Genomic DNA, 17,037 nt, shown 5'->3' on the forward strand with positions numbered 1-17,037 from the left:
AGGATAGGGAATGTAGGAATACACTTCAGGGAAATCAGGCAGGTTAAAAGTGGACATGAGATTGCTTTGGTGGATAAGGTAAAAGAAAATCCAAAGAGATTCTGCAAGTACATTACGGGCTAAAGAATGATTAGGGAGACAAATACGTGGAGCAACAGCAGATTGCCGCGATCTTGAACAAATATTTCTAGTCAGTATTTACCATGGAATTCATAGAAGCTTGGAAACTTCGCACAATAGTAATATCTTGAAAAAAGGTGTCCACATTGCAGAAGAGATGGTGCTGGAGGTCTCAAAATGCATATATTTAACTTGGTACCTGATTAAGCATATCCCAGGACATTTTGGGAAATTAGAGAAGAAATTGCAAGGCCCTTAGCAGAGATATTTGTATCAACAGCCACAATTCAGGTCCTGGAAAACTGGAGGGTAGTGAATGTTGTGCCATTATTAAGAAAGGCTGCATGGAAAAGCCAGGAAACTACACTAGCGATTCTAATGTCAGTAATGAGTTAAGTTGTTAGAGGGGATTCTGAGAGACAGAATCTACATGCATTTGGAAAGGTAAGGACTGATCAGGGATAGTCAGCATGGCTTTGTGCATAGGAAATAGTGTCTCACAAATTTGAGTTTTTTTTTGGAAGAGGTGACCAAAAAGATAGATAAAGGCAGAGCAGTAGACATTGTCCAGGTGGACTTTAGCAAGACCTTAGTCAAGGTTCTGCTTAGTAGACTGGTTAATAAAGTTAGATCACATGGGATCCAGAGAAAGCTAACTAACTAGATACAAAATTAGCTTGCTGGTAGGAGACAGAGGAGGGTGGTAGAGGGTTGTTGTACAGACTGGGGGCCCGTTATCAGCAATGTGTTGTGAGGAATGGTGCTGAGTCCACTTTTTTTTGTCATTAATAAAGATGACTTGGATGAGAATATGGTTAGTAAGTTTGTAAATGACAACAAAATTGGTGGTATAGTAGACAGTATAGTACAATGAATCTTGATCAACTGGGCCAAGAAATGGCACATGGAGTTTAATTCTGATAAATGCAAGGTGCGCAAGGTGCTACATTTTGGTAACTCAAACCAGGGCACAACTTAGTAAATGGTAAGTCTCTGGGGACTGTTGTTGAACAGAGAAACCTAGGGATTCAGGTACATAGTTCCTTGAAAATGGTATCACAAGTAGACAGAATGGTGAAGAAACATTTGGCACATTTGCCTTCCTCAGTCAGAGCACCGAGTACAGGAATTGAGACATCATGTTATGGCTATATAATACATTGGTAAGGCAACATTTGGCATAGTGTACAATTCTGGTCAGCCTGCTATAGGAAGTTATTAAATTGGAAAGGGTGTGAAAAAAGATTTACAAGGATATTACCGGGACTGGAGGGTTTGAGTTATGAGAGGCTAGATTGTTTGGAACTTTTTCCCCGGAGCATACGAGTCTGAGTGGTGATCTTAAAGAGGTTTATAAAATCACAAGGGGCATTGCGCTTATGTCAATTCTCCTGCTCCTCAGATGCTGCCTGACCTGCTGTGCTTTTCCAGTGCCACATGTTTTGACCATGAGGGGCTTATTGTAAGACGTACAACCAAGGTCATTTCTCTAAGGGTAGGAGAGTCCAAAACTAGAGGGCATAGGGTTAAGGTGAAAGATTCAAGACTCCTGAGGGGCAATTTTTTTTTCTTACACAGAGGATCTTGCATATGTGGAACAAATTGCCAGAGGTAGTGGTAGAGGCTGGGACAATTTCAACATTTAAGTGACATTTGGACATGTACATGCATAGGAAGGACTTAGAGCAATGTGGGCCAAATGCAGACAAATGGGACTAGTTTGATTTAGGAACATGGTTGACATGGATTATTTGGGCTAAAGGGCCTGATTCCAAGGTGTATGACTCTATGCTGGTTCCTTCTCTCTCCATATAAGCTAACATTTCATGAAATGACTTCAGAACCGAATTCTATGTCATGGTTTAACAAGGTCATTTTTATGAATGTTTGGTGCTGCTCCTCATTGAACAATGTGATTTGATGGTCATGATGTTAAGGGCATGCCTGATTATGCTGGTATACAATTTTGCCCTTGCTGATCACCAAAATGTAAAGAATTCCCAGTTTTGAACTGCTAGTTCTATTATTCTGTCCCACATAGAGTAGTTGTGACACATAGCTCAGTGTGAAGTTGGATTGTCGATGGTAGAAATGTCAATTTCACCCAAGCTTTTATAAGAAACAAAGATCTTCCAGTAAAACAAAACACTGATCATTGTAATTAAAGACAAAAAAAACAACGTAACCTGAGTCATTTTATTACAAAATAAGTAATTTAAGAAACATTTTTGTTAGAAAACTTATTGATTCATGCCTATTTAATATTTTTGAGAAGGTAAAATAATTGCTAAAACCATTTCAGAAACAAAAATCAGAGTAATTGATTGTCTTCATTTCGTTTTCTTTTATAGTTAACCTTATACTTTGCACTGTTTTCTGTTAATTTGTTCCTGTTGTATACAATCGTATAGTTTCTAACACAATAACGAGAAATATTTTAAATACCATTCCAAAGATCCTATCAATCATACTGAATATTTTCAACATTGTTTTTATTTTAGCATCCAGTACTTGCTTTTGTATTTTTTCAGATCAAAATTTAGAAAATGTTTGATCTGCTGTTTACTGTCAGAAATTTTTACTAAATACAAATGGTTAACACACATTTTTAGAATTCTTTGTACATTTAAGTACTATAATAAAAATTCACAGAATCCATACAGTCTCATGTATATTAACTAAAAATGTTTTTAACAAGGTACATTGCTTTATAAAGTTCATTTAATTGTCATTCATCTAATCTTTTAATTCAGTTTATACGCACTAATTAAATCAAGTACTTTTAATTTTACTTTTCATCTACAATTTAATCCAGAGTTAATGCTCAACAAAACATTCTGGAACTAGTTCAACACGGTGGCACATTCCATTAATAAACACTGCATTATTTTTAATGAACTCAGGGATTGTACCTCCCAAATTATTACTCCACAAATAATTACCAGTATTAGAACTGACCTCATTTGGAAATGCTATAAAGCTATACAGAAACAAGACCAACCAAGATAACAGTCTCCTGAAGTAGGCATTAAACTGCACTGGCGTACCACTTTACAACAGTATATTTGCACAAATCAAATAATTAATTTCAATGTCATGTCACAGAGCCAGACAAAGTACTTGTTCAGTTACTTTCATTATTTGTTTTCATGGTAAGAGATTTTCAAGTAATTGTTACTATAATAAGAAATGCTATTACTGAAATATAATAGAATAGGAGCAATAGAATAAATATGAGGATATGTAATGATTGAGATTTTACTCAGGATTAACAGGAAGATTATCAGTGCATGAACAGTAAAACACAGAAACCTGAAGGTTGCTGTCAGAGATGCTCTGCTCCTTCGTACGCAGTACCCAGAGGGTGTAAAGTTACAGTACCTGTCACTAGTTACCAAGTAAATACACCAGAAAAGGTTCAGGCTTTCACGCTCTGGTGTGACATTTTAAACAGTGTAATAAATTTAATGCCAAACAAACTATGAATTTAGTCATCAAAGAATTTTTAAAAATTAATACTTCCCTTTATTTCAATTCCATGTTAACTATCAAACTCTTTTTTTTCAGCTTTCAGTAGATAATCTTACATTGAATTAAATTTGTATGAAAATACTGTCTGGTTAAAGCTGTGTCTCTCCATAAAGATTCTTCAATCTGGTCTGTTGATGATGTAGTGTTGCTAATCCTGCTCCTTAAAGGTCTCAGATCCTTTATAGAGGTCCCTCGCTGATGAGTCTTTAGTAACCATAAGTTGCTATTCAAAGGTCCACAAACACACCAAGGCAGCTGTAAGATTGAGTGCTGTTCCTTTGGCATCAATTGCGAAATCTGAGTTTGTGCAATTTAACCATAAGATTTTTAGGAGTTAGCTTAATTTAAAGCCAAATCAGTCATTCTGGGATTATTACTTGAAAAGGCGGATTGCACAATGCTGATAATGGCCATGGAAGAATGGCTGACTTACATTTACAAGTCAATGCAAGTTAAGTACTAATTCACATTCATTAAAAAAGGAATAATTTGTGATTGTAAACTAAAAACAATTTTTAGAAGGAATCTTCATCTGTTTCTGAATCAGTGTTTGGTTTGGTCAATCTCTCCAACTCCTCACCATCCTAAAAGTTAAAACAATGAAGGAGGGAGAGAAAAAAATCAGCCTTTATAGTTTAAATAAAATCAAGAGGCAAAAACAAAAAATGCTGGAAATATTCAGTTCTAGCAACATACGTGGAGACAATTTTGGCAAAAGGTCATCAATCTGGAATGTTAATAATGTTAGCTGCTCCACAGATGCTGCCAGACCTACCAAATATTTCCACCATCTGCTGTCATTCAGATTTCCAACATATGTAGAATTTCACTTCTTAAAATGCATTATGTTAACTTCACATTACAATTGCCTCATTACATTTACTGATGACACTTGTATAAACCCTGCAGTTCATGCACAATAGCTAAGAAAAACAATAGGGCATTGATCCATAAGCCCAGGAGATGTCAACTGTTTGTAGTTATGTGTGTTAGCAAGTCTTATTTTTACATGAATGGGACAATGTGAACTCCCAGTTAAAGTGGCGAATCTGAGGAGGATTCTGGAATTGTCAGAGCTAATGGGATGCAGTATGAGGTTTTGAAGGTAAGTTTGGTGTTATTTTGAAAATTAAACTAAGATGGTCAAACAGTTCCAATATTACCAAAATGAGAGCATAGGCATTTTTGAATTTAACTTTCAACTTTTGAAAGATAAATTGTATTATTATTCAAAGATCTAATTTAAAAAAAAGTATAACTTGGCAGGCCAAATGTATTGCAAGTTTCTATGAAAAGATACAAAAGGTATCTAATTACAAATAAAACTATTCTTGCAACAAATAAAATGCTGAACACTCCTCTGCTTCTGTGAAGTGTTTCTAAATGTCATGCCTCTTTTGCAAAACTTCAACAAATTGCCATTTTTCAATGCAATTCTTTGGTATGGTTTAGGTTTCACATGAGTGAATAATTTTGAAACTGAAGCACTACCTTCTGAACTTGCAGATGGAGATTTTACACGAGGGCCTTAAAAATAAGATGCATCCATATGTATGGTGGCATTGTGAGATTAAAATTGTTAAGGGAAACCTTTTTCTGCAGTCATAACTGAAGATTCGTCATGTTTACAGAAACACCAGTAAAATGAGCAACACAGAAGCACAGAACAGATTTGTGGCATTGCTGCAGAGGTAATAAGAACTAGTTGGTTCATTTCAGTCTCAGGCAGCTAATGCATGATTAAGCAGTCAACTGTCAGAAGTCCCCAGAAAGAATTCTTGCTTGGTTAAAGAATGGTATGACATGTAGCAATGTGTGCTAAGTATTCCTACTGTTACTACTAATGTGTTTCGTCTGCAAACCTCGTCAAATTCTATTTGCATTGTATATATTGGAGAACCACAAAAGCTATGCATTGCTGATAAATAAATTCTGTCCTCTTAGTAGCCAACTGAAGTCATCCAGGACACCAGTGAAGACTAGAAGTACTTTCCATTCTGTACCACCATCTAATTCTATTCTATGCTCAACCTGCCTGTGGTTTCACTCATGAAACACAAATCTTGGAAATATGAAAGAAGTTAGTCAGCCTCAATGTAAATGGTTAATGTTTCTGGTAAAACACTTCATTAGAAATAGCAAATAAAAGATAAGCATCTATAGCTGAAAAAGGAATGTGAGATAGGGAAATAACAGATGATCACAAAGAACATTAATGGGTTTAATGAATTGCAACACTTAAGAGAAAACCATTAGAGATAAAAGACTGTTTTATTGTAATATTTTTCTAATTCTTGAGAAGTTATAATGTATAAAGGAAAAAGGGGCAAAATCTAAACGAGAAAGGCTTCAAAGAGAACACAATGGGAACAAACTGTAGGTTCCCTATACATTCTGTCTTGATGTGAATTTCTAGCATTTCGCTGTTTTAGTTTCAGACTGACATTATCTACAGTTCTTTTTTTATTTCTGACCTGTAACCTTTCATAATTAAATACCAAAAACTGATGAGTGGATTTGTTTTAATCTCACTTTCATTTGTGACAGTATCATATGATGGCACCTTGCTTTTTACGTGACTCAATTTATCAAATTTCTGGTCATGTATTAAATATAACAACTTCAGCAGAGGTCATGGAGAACATTAAAGTTGACCCTGACCAAAGAAAAGCAAGTTTAAAAAAAAATCCACAAACAAAATTGCTAATGAGTGCATAAAATACATCCATCTTCAGCTTGTATCTCAATATGCATGTAAATACTTCTTACTAACTTCACATTGTAAATCATCAACAGTAACATGAAAGTGAAAGAATTTCTAAGTTTGGTTAGCATATATTAATGCATAAAAATATAATTAATACAATGGTGAATATTGGTTTTGTTTCTTTTGTTATTACTTTGAGCAATAGAACACAGGGACTACTTACCCCACTGGAACGTTCCAGAAGTTCACCATTTATAACCTTGAATCTTTCTTGCTGTAGCATGTACGCAGGGTCATTTATTCTGCTGGCATTGTATATAAATATTGTCAGCAATATCACCGGGACTTCTAAGAAGAAGCTCAAGGAAGGTGTAAAATCAAATGTAAAGATAGATACTGCAGTAATAATGACAGTTATTATTTGGGCAGTGAGGACATGAAACATGTTGTCTTTGAATTTCAGAATAAAAGCCACAGACAATCCAAAGGCAGCAGTAATAAAAATTAAAGCCACAGAAAACATATTGTGTCCATAGAAGAAGCCACAGTTCTGGATGTGGACACGGGATTTAGATCGAAGTAGTAATAGCAGGCTATTAAATATAACTCCAAAAAGGTACAGTTTACTATTCTGGATAAAAATACTTTCAGTCAGCTGATCTCCTTCTTTCAGCATTTTCTCATTGTAGATGTTAGCCATGGAAGAGATAAAACACTGAATAATTATGAAGAGATGGCCAAATCCAAGGTTAAAGCTTTTTAGTGAACTTATGTTCCATTTCAAAGCTGGTAATAAAATTAGCGTGGAATTGATCTCCAACTGATGCTGTAAATTTTTATCTTGCGATGAAACAAATGGAATGCAGCTATTCGAAGCATTAAAGTGCATCGTGTGATTAAATGTGTGCTTTGCCACAACATTTTGGGTTACTCCAGACCCTGCTACGAGAGCTACGATGGAAAGGAATAAAATCACGAGTGATGCCCACTGCACTGAGGACAGGCGCCGCCTATTGGAAAATAGAAGCACATTATTATTACATGCTTAGTTTGCAAGATGTGGATGAAAGAACATAATTAAGGGATGCAAAAAGCCATTTAGTCTCCAATCACTATCACAAAAAGCAAAATACTTTTACCTCAAAAACACCAGAATTTTGGAATAACTTAATTTGTTTTTAATATAGCCAGACTCTATGACTATGATTTGATAAAAATTATCATTTGCTAAGCAAAGACATTTTTAAAAGACTCCAGAATGATTTCAGGGAGCTGGTATGGCACCCACACAATGCAATATTAGATTCTTGTGAATACAATAACTCACTACGGGAGCAGAGCAAAAATGCATAACCAGACTGGTGGGTAGTAAAGTCACAGCAGTTTTACCAGACCATTGGGCTGGTCTCTCATTACAGAGAGATGACTAGTGATGGTTCAACCCGAGAGTCACCACACCCAGGGTGAGGGGAGAGGATGAGAAAGAGAATCCTTCATGGTAACCTCAGCGAGTAAGGAATTGAACTCACACCATTGGTGTCATTCTGCATCTCAAATCAGCCAGCCATCCAGCCAACTGAGCTAAATCAACCCCCACATTATGCAAAGCAACAGCATAAGTGATATTTCTGTAAAAAAGATATTTTAAAAATTATAATTTGGAAATAAATACAAACGATAAGGGATCATGTGTATCAGTGTATACGGTTAAAATGGTGCAAACCTTGCAAGGTTACACAAATCAAATTCAGGTAACATTTAAGATTATCTTATGGAACCAGTCTTCTAGCTCTGCACAGTTTCATTTTTAACATTAGCAGTCATAATAAAATCCACAAAATAAATATGCCCTGAGGTGATAGAATATAAAGAAAACTTGAGACTATTCAAAACATAAAACTGGTGGATTAAGTTGTTAACTCTTAACTACTACAATCAATTATTACTTTGTAAAAGGTAGAAACTTTAATAAGCTTAATGTCAAAATGCAATTTACCAAATATTAATTAAACATGAATCCTTATTCCTTAATTTCTATACTTTATATTGTATTAATTCCTTGAATAGTTTTCAACTTTCACGTGTCTACTTTATTGAAATAGCTTGTATCATTCTAAAGTGCATAGGCTTTTGAATGACTTGATTTTGTATATACTCAAACTATTTAAAATTGATTTGTACTGATTTCTCATCAGAATTCTTTGGGAAGGAAAACTAATTTTATTTACATAAAATGAATTTAGGTTCAAATCTAGTTGGTCGATTTACAACTGGATCACGTGCCCCAAAATCGTGTTTAAAGCAAATAATACACAGAACAGCCTCAGTTATCCGAATGTCAATTATACGAATTTCTGATTATCCGAACAAGATCTCAAGGTCCTGGAAAAAACATTATCTGTTATCCAAACAATCAGTTTTCTGAAAAGTTATCTGAATAAAATACTTCCCACCTGTCTCGTTTGGATAAAAAATTGAGGTCGTTCTGGGTATATCAGAATTCATGGTTCACTAACAAAACAACAGCAAAGACTGGTTTAAAGTGTGGCTTGTTAGAGCGCAATAGCCAAAGCAGATTAAACAATGTACCTTTGTTTTATATGGAGAAATTTCAGCCTATAGCAACCAATTTTTGACATGGATTAACTAAACAATGCATGAACCCAGCGTGACTTTCTTTTCTATTAAAGTCATTTACAGGATAGTCAGTGGTATAATGAAGGGTAATGTTACGGGGCTAGTCATCCAGAGCCTGATGCTAATGCTGTGGCTACCATGTAATCACTGTCAATTGTCAGTAAACCCCATCTAGTTCACTAATGTCACTAATGGAAATCTGCCATCCCTACTTGGTCTAGACTGTATGTGAATCCAGATCCACAGTGGACTGATTTATAACTCCCACTGAAATGGTGTAAGCAATTAAGCAAATCAGTTGTTTCAGTCTCGATACAATGTCTTATGCACTGAATGAATCTGGACCAATCGTCGATATCAACCTAGGCAAAGGAAACAATGACAGAAAAACCCTGTGCTGTCAAACCTGCAAAGTCCTCCTTATTAAAGTCTGGATGCTTGTGCCAAAATGGAGAGAGCAATCCAAAAGCTTGACATTGTAAGTCATGATTCTGAGAGTGAGAGTATGGTCCAGATACCACGAACCCGGAGTATGTCCTGTCCCACAATCGGACCAGATCCACCAGAAGTAGTGACACAGTGGTGTACAATTAGGAGGAAGGTTGCCCTGGGAGTCCTCAGTATTGACTCTAGGAAGGTTGCCCTGGGAGTCCTCAGTATTGACTCTAGGTCTGCTGAAGTATTATAGCATCCAGTCAAACATGCACAAGGAAGTCTTCTGCTGATTGTTACCTAATGCTTCCCTCTTGGCTGATGTGACATGGCATTTGGAAGAAAAGGATGGCAAGGACACACAATGTACACTGGTGGGCGGCTTCAATGTCCATGATCAGAAGTGGATTGGTAGCATCATTACTAACTGAGCTGCCAGACTGGGCTGATGGCAAGTGATGAGGGCATCGAGGGGAAAATCCCACTTAACCTCATCCTCACCAATCAACCTGTCGCAGATAGCCTGGCAGGAATGACAAACACACAGTTATTACGGAGATAAATACTCAGCATATTCAAAAAGAACAGGTACCCTATGAATAAAGTCCACCGATTGGACACAAACACAAACAAGTAGACAAAACACATCCAGAAACCCTAGCCACTCTCCCCGACATCAAAGACACCTTGGAAATGACTGCCAGACTACTCGGACCCATTGGCATCATGGTAGCCCACAAACCCACCAACACACTAAGACAGCAGCTAATGAACTTGAAAGACCCTATACAGACAACAAGCAAAACTAATGTCATTCACAAAGTACCTTGCAAGAACTGTAACAAACACTATGTTGGACTAAGGCAGAAAAGTAGCCACCAGGATACATGAACATCAACTAGCCACAAAAAGACATGACCCTCTCTCACTAGTATCCTTACATACAGATGAGGAAGGACACCATTTTGACTGGAACAGCACATCCATCCTAGGACAAGCCAAACAGAGACATGCACAAAAATTCCTAGAAGCATGGCATTCCACCTGGAACTCTATCAATAAACACATTGACTTGGACACCATTTACTACCAGGAAAAAAACAACAGGAAATGACATCACCAACCCAAGGAAACAAACACATAAATAGAAAGCCGGTCACTAACACCAGTGCTTCACCGGAGGCTCACTGATGATGTTAGGAGAAAGTGAGTATTGCAGATGCTAGAAATCAGGGTTGAGACTGTCTGGTGGAAAAGCACAGCAGGTCAATCAGCATCTGAGCAGGAGTATTGACATTTCAGGCATAAGCCCTTCATTCGGAATGAGGCTTGTGGGCTGGGGGAAGCTGAGAGATAATTGGAAAGGGGCTGTTGGGGAGGGGTGGGGGAATGTTAGCTGAGAATGCAATAGGTAGATGAGGATGAGAGAGAAGGTGATAGGTCAGAGAGGAGGGTGGAGTGCAAGATGGGAAATGTGATGGTTCGGTCAGGAGGGCGGTGCCGAGTTGGAAACTTGGGACTAGGATAATGTTGGGGGAAGGGAAATGAGGGAACTAGTGAAATCCACATTGATCTGGTGTGGTTGCAGGGTCCCAAGATGGAAACATGACGCGTTCTTCGTCCAGGTGGGTGGTGAGGGTTTGGCGAAGGAAAAGGCACAGGACCTGCATGTCCTTGGCAGAGTAGGAGGGGGACTTGAAGTGTTCAGCCATGGGGCGGTAAGATTGGTTGGTGTGGGTGTCCCAGAGATGTTCCCTGAAATGATTTGCAAGTATGCATCCTGTTTCTCTGATTGGACCCCACCATGAGATATATTTTTCCCTTCTCACCCCTATCAGCGTTCCAGAGAGACCATTCCACCTGTGACTCCCTCGTCAGATCCACCCCCCGCACCCCCCCCCTCCCCACACCTGACTCCCAGCACCTTACCCTGCCACTGTAGGAAGTGCAAAACCTTCCACACCACTCCCCTCACCTCCATCCAAGGCACCAAAGGATCCTTCTACATCTGACAGAAATTTACGTGTACCTCCACCATTGTCATCTACTGCAGCTGTTCCACTCGACGTGGTTTCCTCTACATCGGGAAGACAGGATGCCTACTTGCAGCACATTTCTGGAATTTACCCATGTTGGTACCCACACTGTAATAGGACAGGTTCTGAGCACTCTTGGCTGGATCCAAACTGATCAGTAGTGATCCAGATACTGCTGAACAAGTGCCACTTAAAAGCATTAACCAACATTCCCACTAAGCTATGCAGCTGCGCTATGCAGCTGCATGTGTGCACAGTCACTCCTCTGTTCTGTGCACAGGGATCAGTGTTAGCCTGCCTTGGAGGCCCATGCAGCCCAGTTAAGAATATTAGAGGGAATTCAGCTGTGCGCTGATCCAAGCTGCTCCAGTACAGCTGCAACACTACCATCTACCTGGCACTGTGGAAAATTTCCCATGTCCTGTCAACAAAAAGCAGGACAAACCCAAGCCGGCAATTCATCGCTCAATCAGTCTACTCCTGATCATCAGCAAAGTGCAGGAAAGAGTGTTCACAATGCTTTTCAGTGGCACTTGTTCAGCAATATCTGGATCACTACTGATCAGTTTGGATCCAGCCAAGAGCATTCAGAACCTGTCCTTATTAGTGTGAATACAAACGTGGGCAAGAGAGGTAAATTCTAGAGATGAGATGAGTGATTGCCCTTGCCATCAGGGAAATATTTTACTGGGTGTGGCATCAAGGGGCCCCAGCAAAACTTGAGTCAATGGGAATCATCAGAAAATCTTTCCATAGCACACGGAAGATGGTTTCACTTGTTGGTAGTCAATCACATCAGTCCCAAGGCATCTCTGCAGGAGTTCCTTCAGTAATTCCTTGAAGCTCTATGGTACTATCACCACTGAACTGGACCAGCTACATAAATGCTGTAGCTTGGAAGCAGCTCAAAGGCAAGCAGTTCTTCACTTCCCGGCTCCACAATCCTGTCAAACATCTATAAAGTCAGGAATACAATGGAATACTTTTCACTTGCAACTTCAACAACATTCAAGGCTTAACACCATCCAGGACAAATTTCCACCAAATTTCACATTCACTCCCCTTACCACTAATATAAAGAGTGGCCGTTGTGTGTACAATCTGTAATATGCACTGCAGAACTTCTAATCCTGCAATTCATACCACCTAGAAGGACAGCAGCAGCACGGAAACATCACTACCTACAAGTTCCCACCAAGCCACCCTGTCTTGGTATTATATTCATTCATTATTGCTCAGTCTAAATCCTGGAATTCCCTGCCAAACAGCAATGAGGGTACACCCACACCAAATGGACTGCAGTGATTCAGGAAGGCATCTCACCGTCACCTTCTCAAAGGCAATTAGTGATGAGAATAAATGCTAGCTTAGCCAGTGATGCAGATCCCATGAATGAATTTTATAAAAGATTACTATAATTTGTCACAGCCCTGAGGATTAGTTCTTGGCTCTTTCCTATTTCTCATCAACATGCTGCCCCTCGACGACCTCATCCAAAAGCACAGTGTAAGTTTCCATGTTTCCTGATGGCATCCAACTCTAAATCATCATCACCTCTCTTTCAACTTCCCACTGCTGTTATAATATCAGACTGCTTACCATATAGCTTGTACTGGAGAAGCCAAAACATTCTCCAATTAGATCTAGTGATGACCGAAGTCATTATTTTCAGTCTCCATGTCAAACTCTAGTTCCTTAGTTGCCTTCAGTTACTTAGGCCTCATGTTCCAAAGTTCCTTCTAAACTCCTCTACCTGGCTTTCCCTCATTTTTCTTTAAAACATGCCTTTTTGACCAAGATTTTAATCACCTTATCTAATATCTTCTTGTGTGACTCAGTGGAACACTGTCGAATAATTTATTCTGTTAAAGGCACTATACAAACATGCTGTTATTGTTGCTGTTCTACAATGGATTTCATGTTAGGACAAAGCAAAATTACTGCAACACCAAGTTCATCTGTTCCGTTCTCGATCTCGTAATTACCATTACCATTAATGTGGAGTTCGTAATTGTGTAATCTAAGAAGAAAGTAATTATAGTTTTAAATTAACTCCAGTGAAAGCCAACAACGGGTTTACTGAAGTCTTACAACAAAGATTTATGTAGATTCGGCCAACCTCTTTGCAGTATAAATAGATATTAGTTTTCTGTTCTACTTCAAGGAAATATGTTAATCTCTCCCTTTAATTAGCAAGTTGCTACATGAATTAACCAGTTAACTTACTTTAGAACAATCCTGAACAGGAGAGCTGTTGTGATGATAACAAAATTTGACAACAAGACAGCCATCGCCTAAAATCATAAAAAAAGATAAGTTAGCCATTAACACTTCAGCCCAACTCAATCAAATTGCAGTATTTTAAAATAAACTATTATTCAGTGCTTGAATGAGAGCTGGTTCTTAATCCCATATATATAGTTTATAAAATGTAGAGCTTAAATAAAAAAGTTATTCGTCCAAAAGTGCTAAATGATATAAAATTTCAACTGGATATTTATGCTAGAATTATAATCACGGAATAAAATGAAAATATTTCATAGTTACATAGGAATAGATACATCACGACAATCTTCAATGGGAGAAGATTTTCTGAAATCATCTAAATGACAAACTGGTCTCACATGAAGTCACACAGCTAAACCAAATCAGCCTCTATATTTGCAAGACAGTAAAATTAAAACCTTCAAAGACCTTCAAAATTGACCCCAATGGTTTCTAACCAGAGTTCTTGAATAACCATTCTCAGACTTTGCGAATTATCAATTCTCAATACTGTGCATGTAGCTTACACAAAAGATTTAATATTTATTTCTCCATAATTATATTTTAATTTTATTCTGTGATTATAACTCTAGTATAAATATACAGTTGAAATTTTATATCATTTAGCACTTTTAGATTAGTAACATTTTAAACTTTTTATTTAAGCTCTATATTTGAGAATTAGTAATTTATTAAAAGTAGTTACTTAAGTAGAGCAAAAATTAAACAAAATAATCTAATTGGTCCACGCTTTCAACCGACTGCGTTGTTTCCAGCTCTATTCATACAAAAGATAGATAAAATAAAACCACAGTTAAGGGATAAATGAAAGAAAATAACAAAACTGGAGGAAAATAACAAAACTGGCCAAATCACTTAAATAGTTTTAACATGCATTATTTCACAGACATGGATAATTTGTTGTTTTACTGAAGATCTCAAACAGGGTCACTCTTTCAGTTTATTCCAATAAAAGCAGTAATACTTCTAACCTGGTTCTCTAGTCTCTGAGCTTCCAAGAGCTAATTAGGGAAGTTACAATCATAGAATCCCTACAGTGTGGCAACAGGCCATGTGGCCCAACCAGTCCACACTGACTCTCTGAAGAGTATCCCACCCAGACCCGATCCCCTACCCTAGTACTCTACATTTCCCCTAACTAATGCACCTACCTTACACATCCCTGAACACTATGGGCAATTTAGCATGGCCAATTCACCTAACCTGCACATCTTTGGACTGTGGGAGGAAACCAGAGCCCCCGGAGTAAACCTACGTAGGTACAGAAAGAATGTGCAAATTCCACACACACAGTTGCCCAAGGCTGGAATCAAACTCGGGCCCCTAGTACTATGAGGCAGCAATGCTAACCACTGAGCCACGGTGTTACCCCTACCTCTGAGCCACCAGTTAGGCAGTTTTTCTTACTGCTGTAGCATCAACAGCCAGATTCCGTTTCTCCCCCCACTGAAAACAGTCCAAAACCCAATGCAAATCCTGACCATTCTTGAAAGACCTACCATATCCTCCACAAAGTCCAAGTTACATTATGTCTACAGTTACCATGCAACACCTGCCATTTGCTTGAGTTAATAGGTATGTTCCAGACTTGCTGGAACCAATTCTCAGGGACTGACCTCATTAACAGCCAATTTCTGTTATCTGTTTATACTTCCCGATTGTTGAAATATCTGCAGAACTTTTATCAGGAACCAATCTGCAGTTAACTTCCTGGCCTGGTCTCACGGACAAATACAATCTTGTTTGGTCTGTTTTCCTTTTAACATAAGCTGTTACCCACAGTCCAAAAGTCATCTTCAGCTCACAGTTCACAGCTTCAAACCAAAACTGATTTAAAAAATAATTAAAATGAGCAAGGGCTGGAAAACTAGCAAGAAGATAGTAGGAGATGAAGAATGTTAAAACTCTCTACCCACTGTTGCTGTACTTCCTATTTCTATCTTTAGTTTCAATTTGATGACAAGTCCTAACATTCCTTTCCATACTATAATCTGTCTTTTTTTTCTTTTATTTAACATTTCTAATCCTCATATTAGAAGCATGTGTTTGACAAAATATTATAAAGCTAACACAAACACAAAAGTTTATTAAAAATCAAGTCAGGTCCATTAAAGATTGAGGCACTTCACACTCTTTGCACTGATATTGGGGAAATTATGCTGCAAAGAAAATATAACTGAGCTGGAAAGCCAGGGTGATGTACTGAGAACTGATACACATTTTAGGGCAATAGTTAATGAGTGGGGATTTGGAGTGGGATACACTTAGAGAAACAAGAGAAGCTGAGTGTTTTTGCATAAATTTTCTATTTGAGATTAGATTAGATTAAATTACTTACAGTGTGGAAACAGGCCCTTCGGCCCAACAAGTCCACACTGCCCCGCCGAAGCGCAACCCATCCATACCCCTACATTTGACCCCTTACCTAACACTACGGGCAATTTAGCATGGCAATTCACCTGACCTGCACATCTTTGGACTGTGGGAGGAAACCGGAGCACCCGGAGGAAACCCACGCAGACACGGGGAGAACGTACAAACTCCACACAATGAGTTGCCTGAGGCGGGAATTGAACCCGGGTCTCTGGCGCTGTGAGGCAGCAGTGTAAGATGTTAGTGTAGGGAAATTGAAAACTCAATTTTGTCCATTATGTCTACTCTGTCTCAAGCCTAGTCTGAGAAGAGTAATGTCCAATTTTCCAATTTTCATTACAGCCAACTAGTAGCTAGACTTCTGAAGACAGGTCACTGGATGTGAAGCATTAACTCTGTTTTCTCTCGACAGATGCTGCCAGTCCTACTGAGCTTCTCTAGCAATTTCTGTTTTTGAGTAACTAGTTAAGACAAAATTTGCATCTCTGATTTCTGTTTCCAATTTTTCAAATGCCACTGCAACACAAGACAGAACCTTTCATCCAGGGTGGGCTTTAAATTTAGGTCTAAGATATCAATGTCAAATATTTACCTAAAGACACAACTGTATTTACAAAGCACTTTTTAACATAGATTTTACAAAATTATAAAAAGAGTTGCTTCAAAGAAAGAAGCATTTACAAAATTTGACACAATGCATGAAGTATTTTTGATGACCAGCTACTATTGTAATGCATGCACATGATAGGAATTTTCACACAGCAAAGTCTCACTGAGCGGCAAGGATAAAGCACCATATATAGCCATAGAGTAACCGATAGCCAGACACTGCGAAGAGAACTCTTCTTTGCATTTCTGGTGGGGTTGGGGTGGAAGGGGGCGGTGTTGGACAGGGTTAGGGGCAGGGGGATGGGC

General features: G+C 38.2%; 1 protein-coding gene across 3 annotated transcripts in view; it reads right to left on the minus strand.

Moving 5' to 3' along the window:
• Positions 1–1,005: 1,005 nt before the first annotated feature.
• slc35a5 (solute carrier family 35 member A5) overlaps positions 1,006–17,037 on the minus strand; it is a 31,250-nt gene continuing 15,218 nt past the window's right edge. For all 3 annotated transcript variants that reach the window (XM_043700869.1, XM_043700870.1, XM_043700871.1), the window contains exons 5-7: positions 13,690–13,757; positions 6,582–7,368; positions 1,006–4,235 (exon numbers count right to left, since the gene is read on the minus strand). In XM_043700869.1, coding sequence (XP_043556804.1) covers positions 4,167–4,235; positions 6,582–7,368; positions 13,690–13,757 — 924 coding nt within the window. In that variant the 3' untranslated portion in view covers positions 1,006–4,166. The remainder of the gene's footprint in view (positions 4,236–6,581; positions 7,369–13,689; positions 13,758–17,037) is intronic.

This window comes from Chiloscyllium plagiosum, chromosome 12, assembly GCF_004010195.1.
Source record: "Chiloscyllium plagiosum isolate BGI_BamShark_2017 chromosome 12, ASM401019v2, whole genome shotgun sequence".
In the NCBI taxonomy this organism is placed as follows: domain Eukaryota; kingdom Metazoa; phylum Chordata; class Chondrichthyes; order Orectolobiformes; family Hemiscylliidae; genus Chiloscyllium; species Chiloscyllium plagiosum.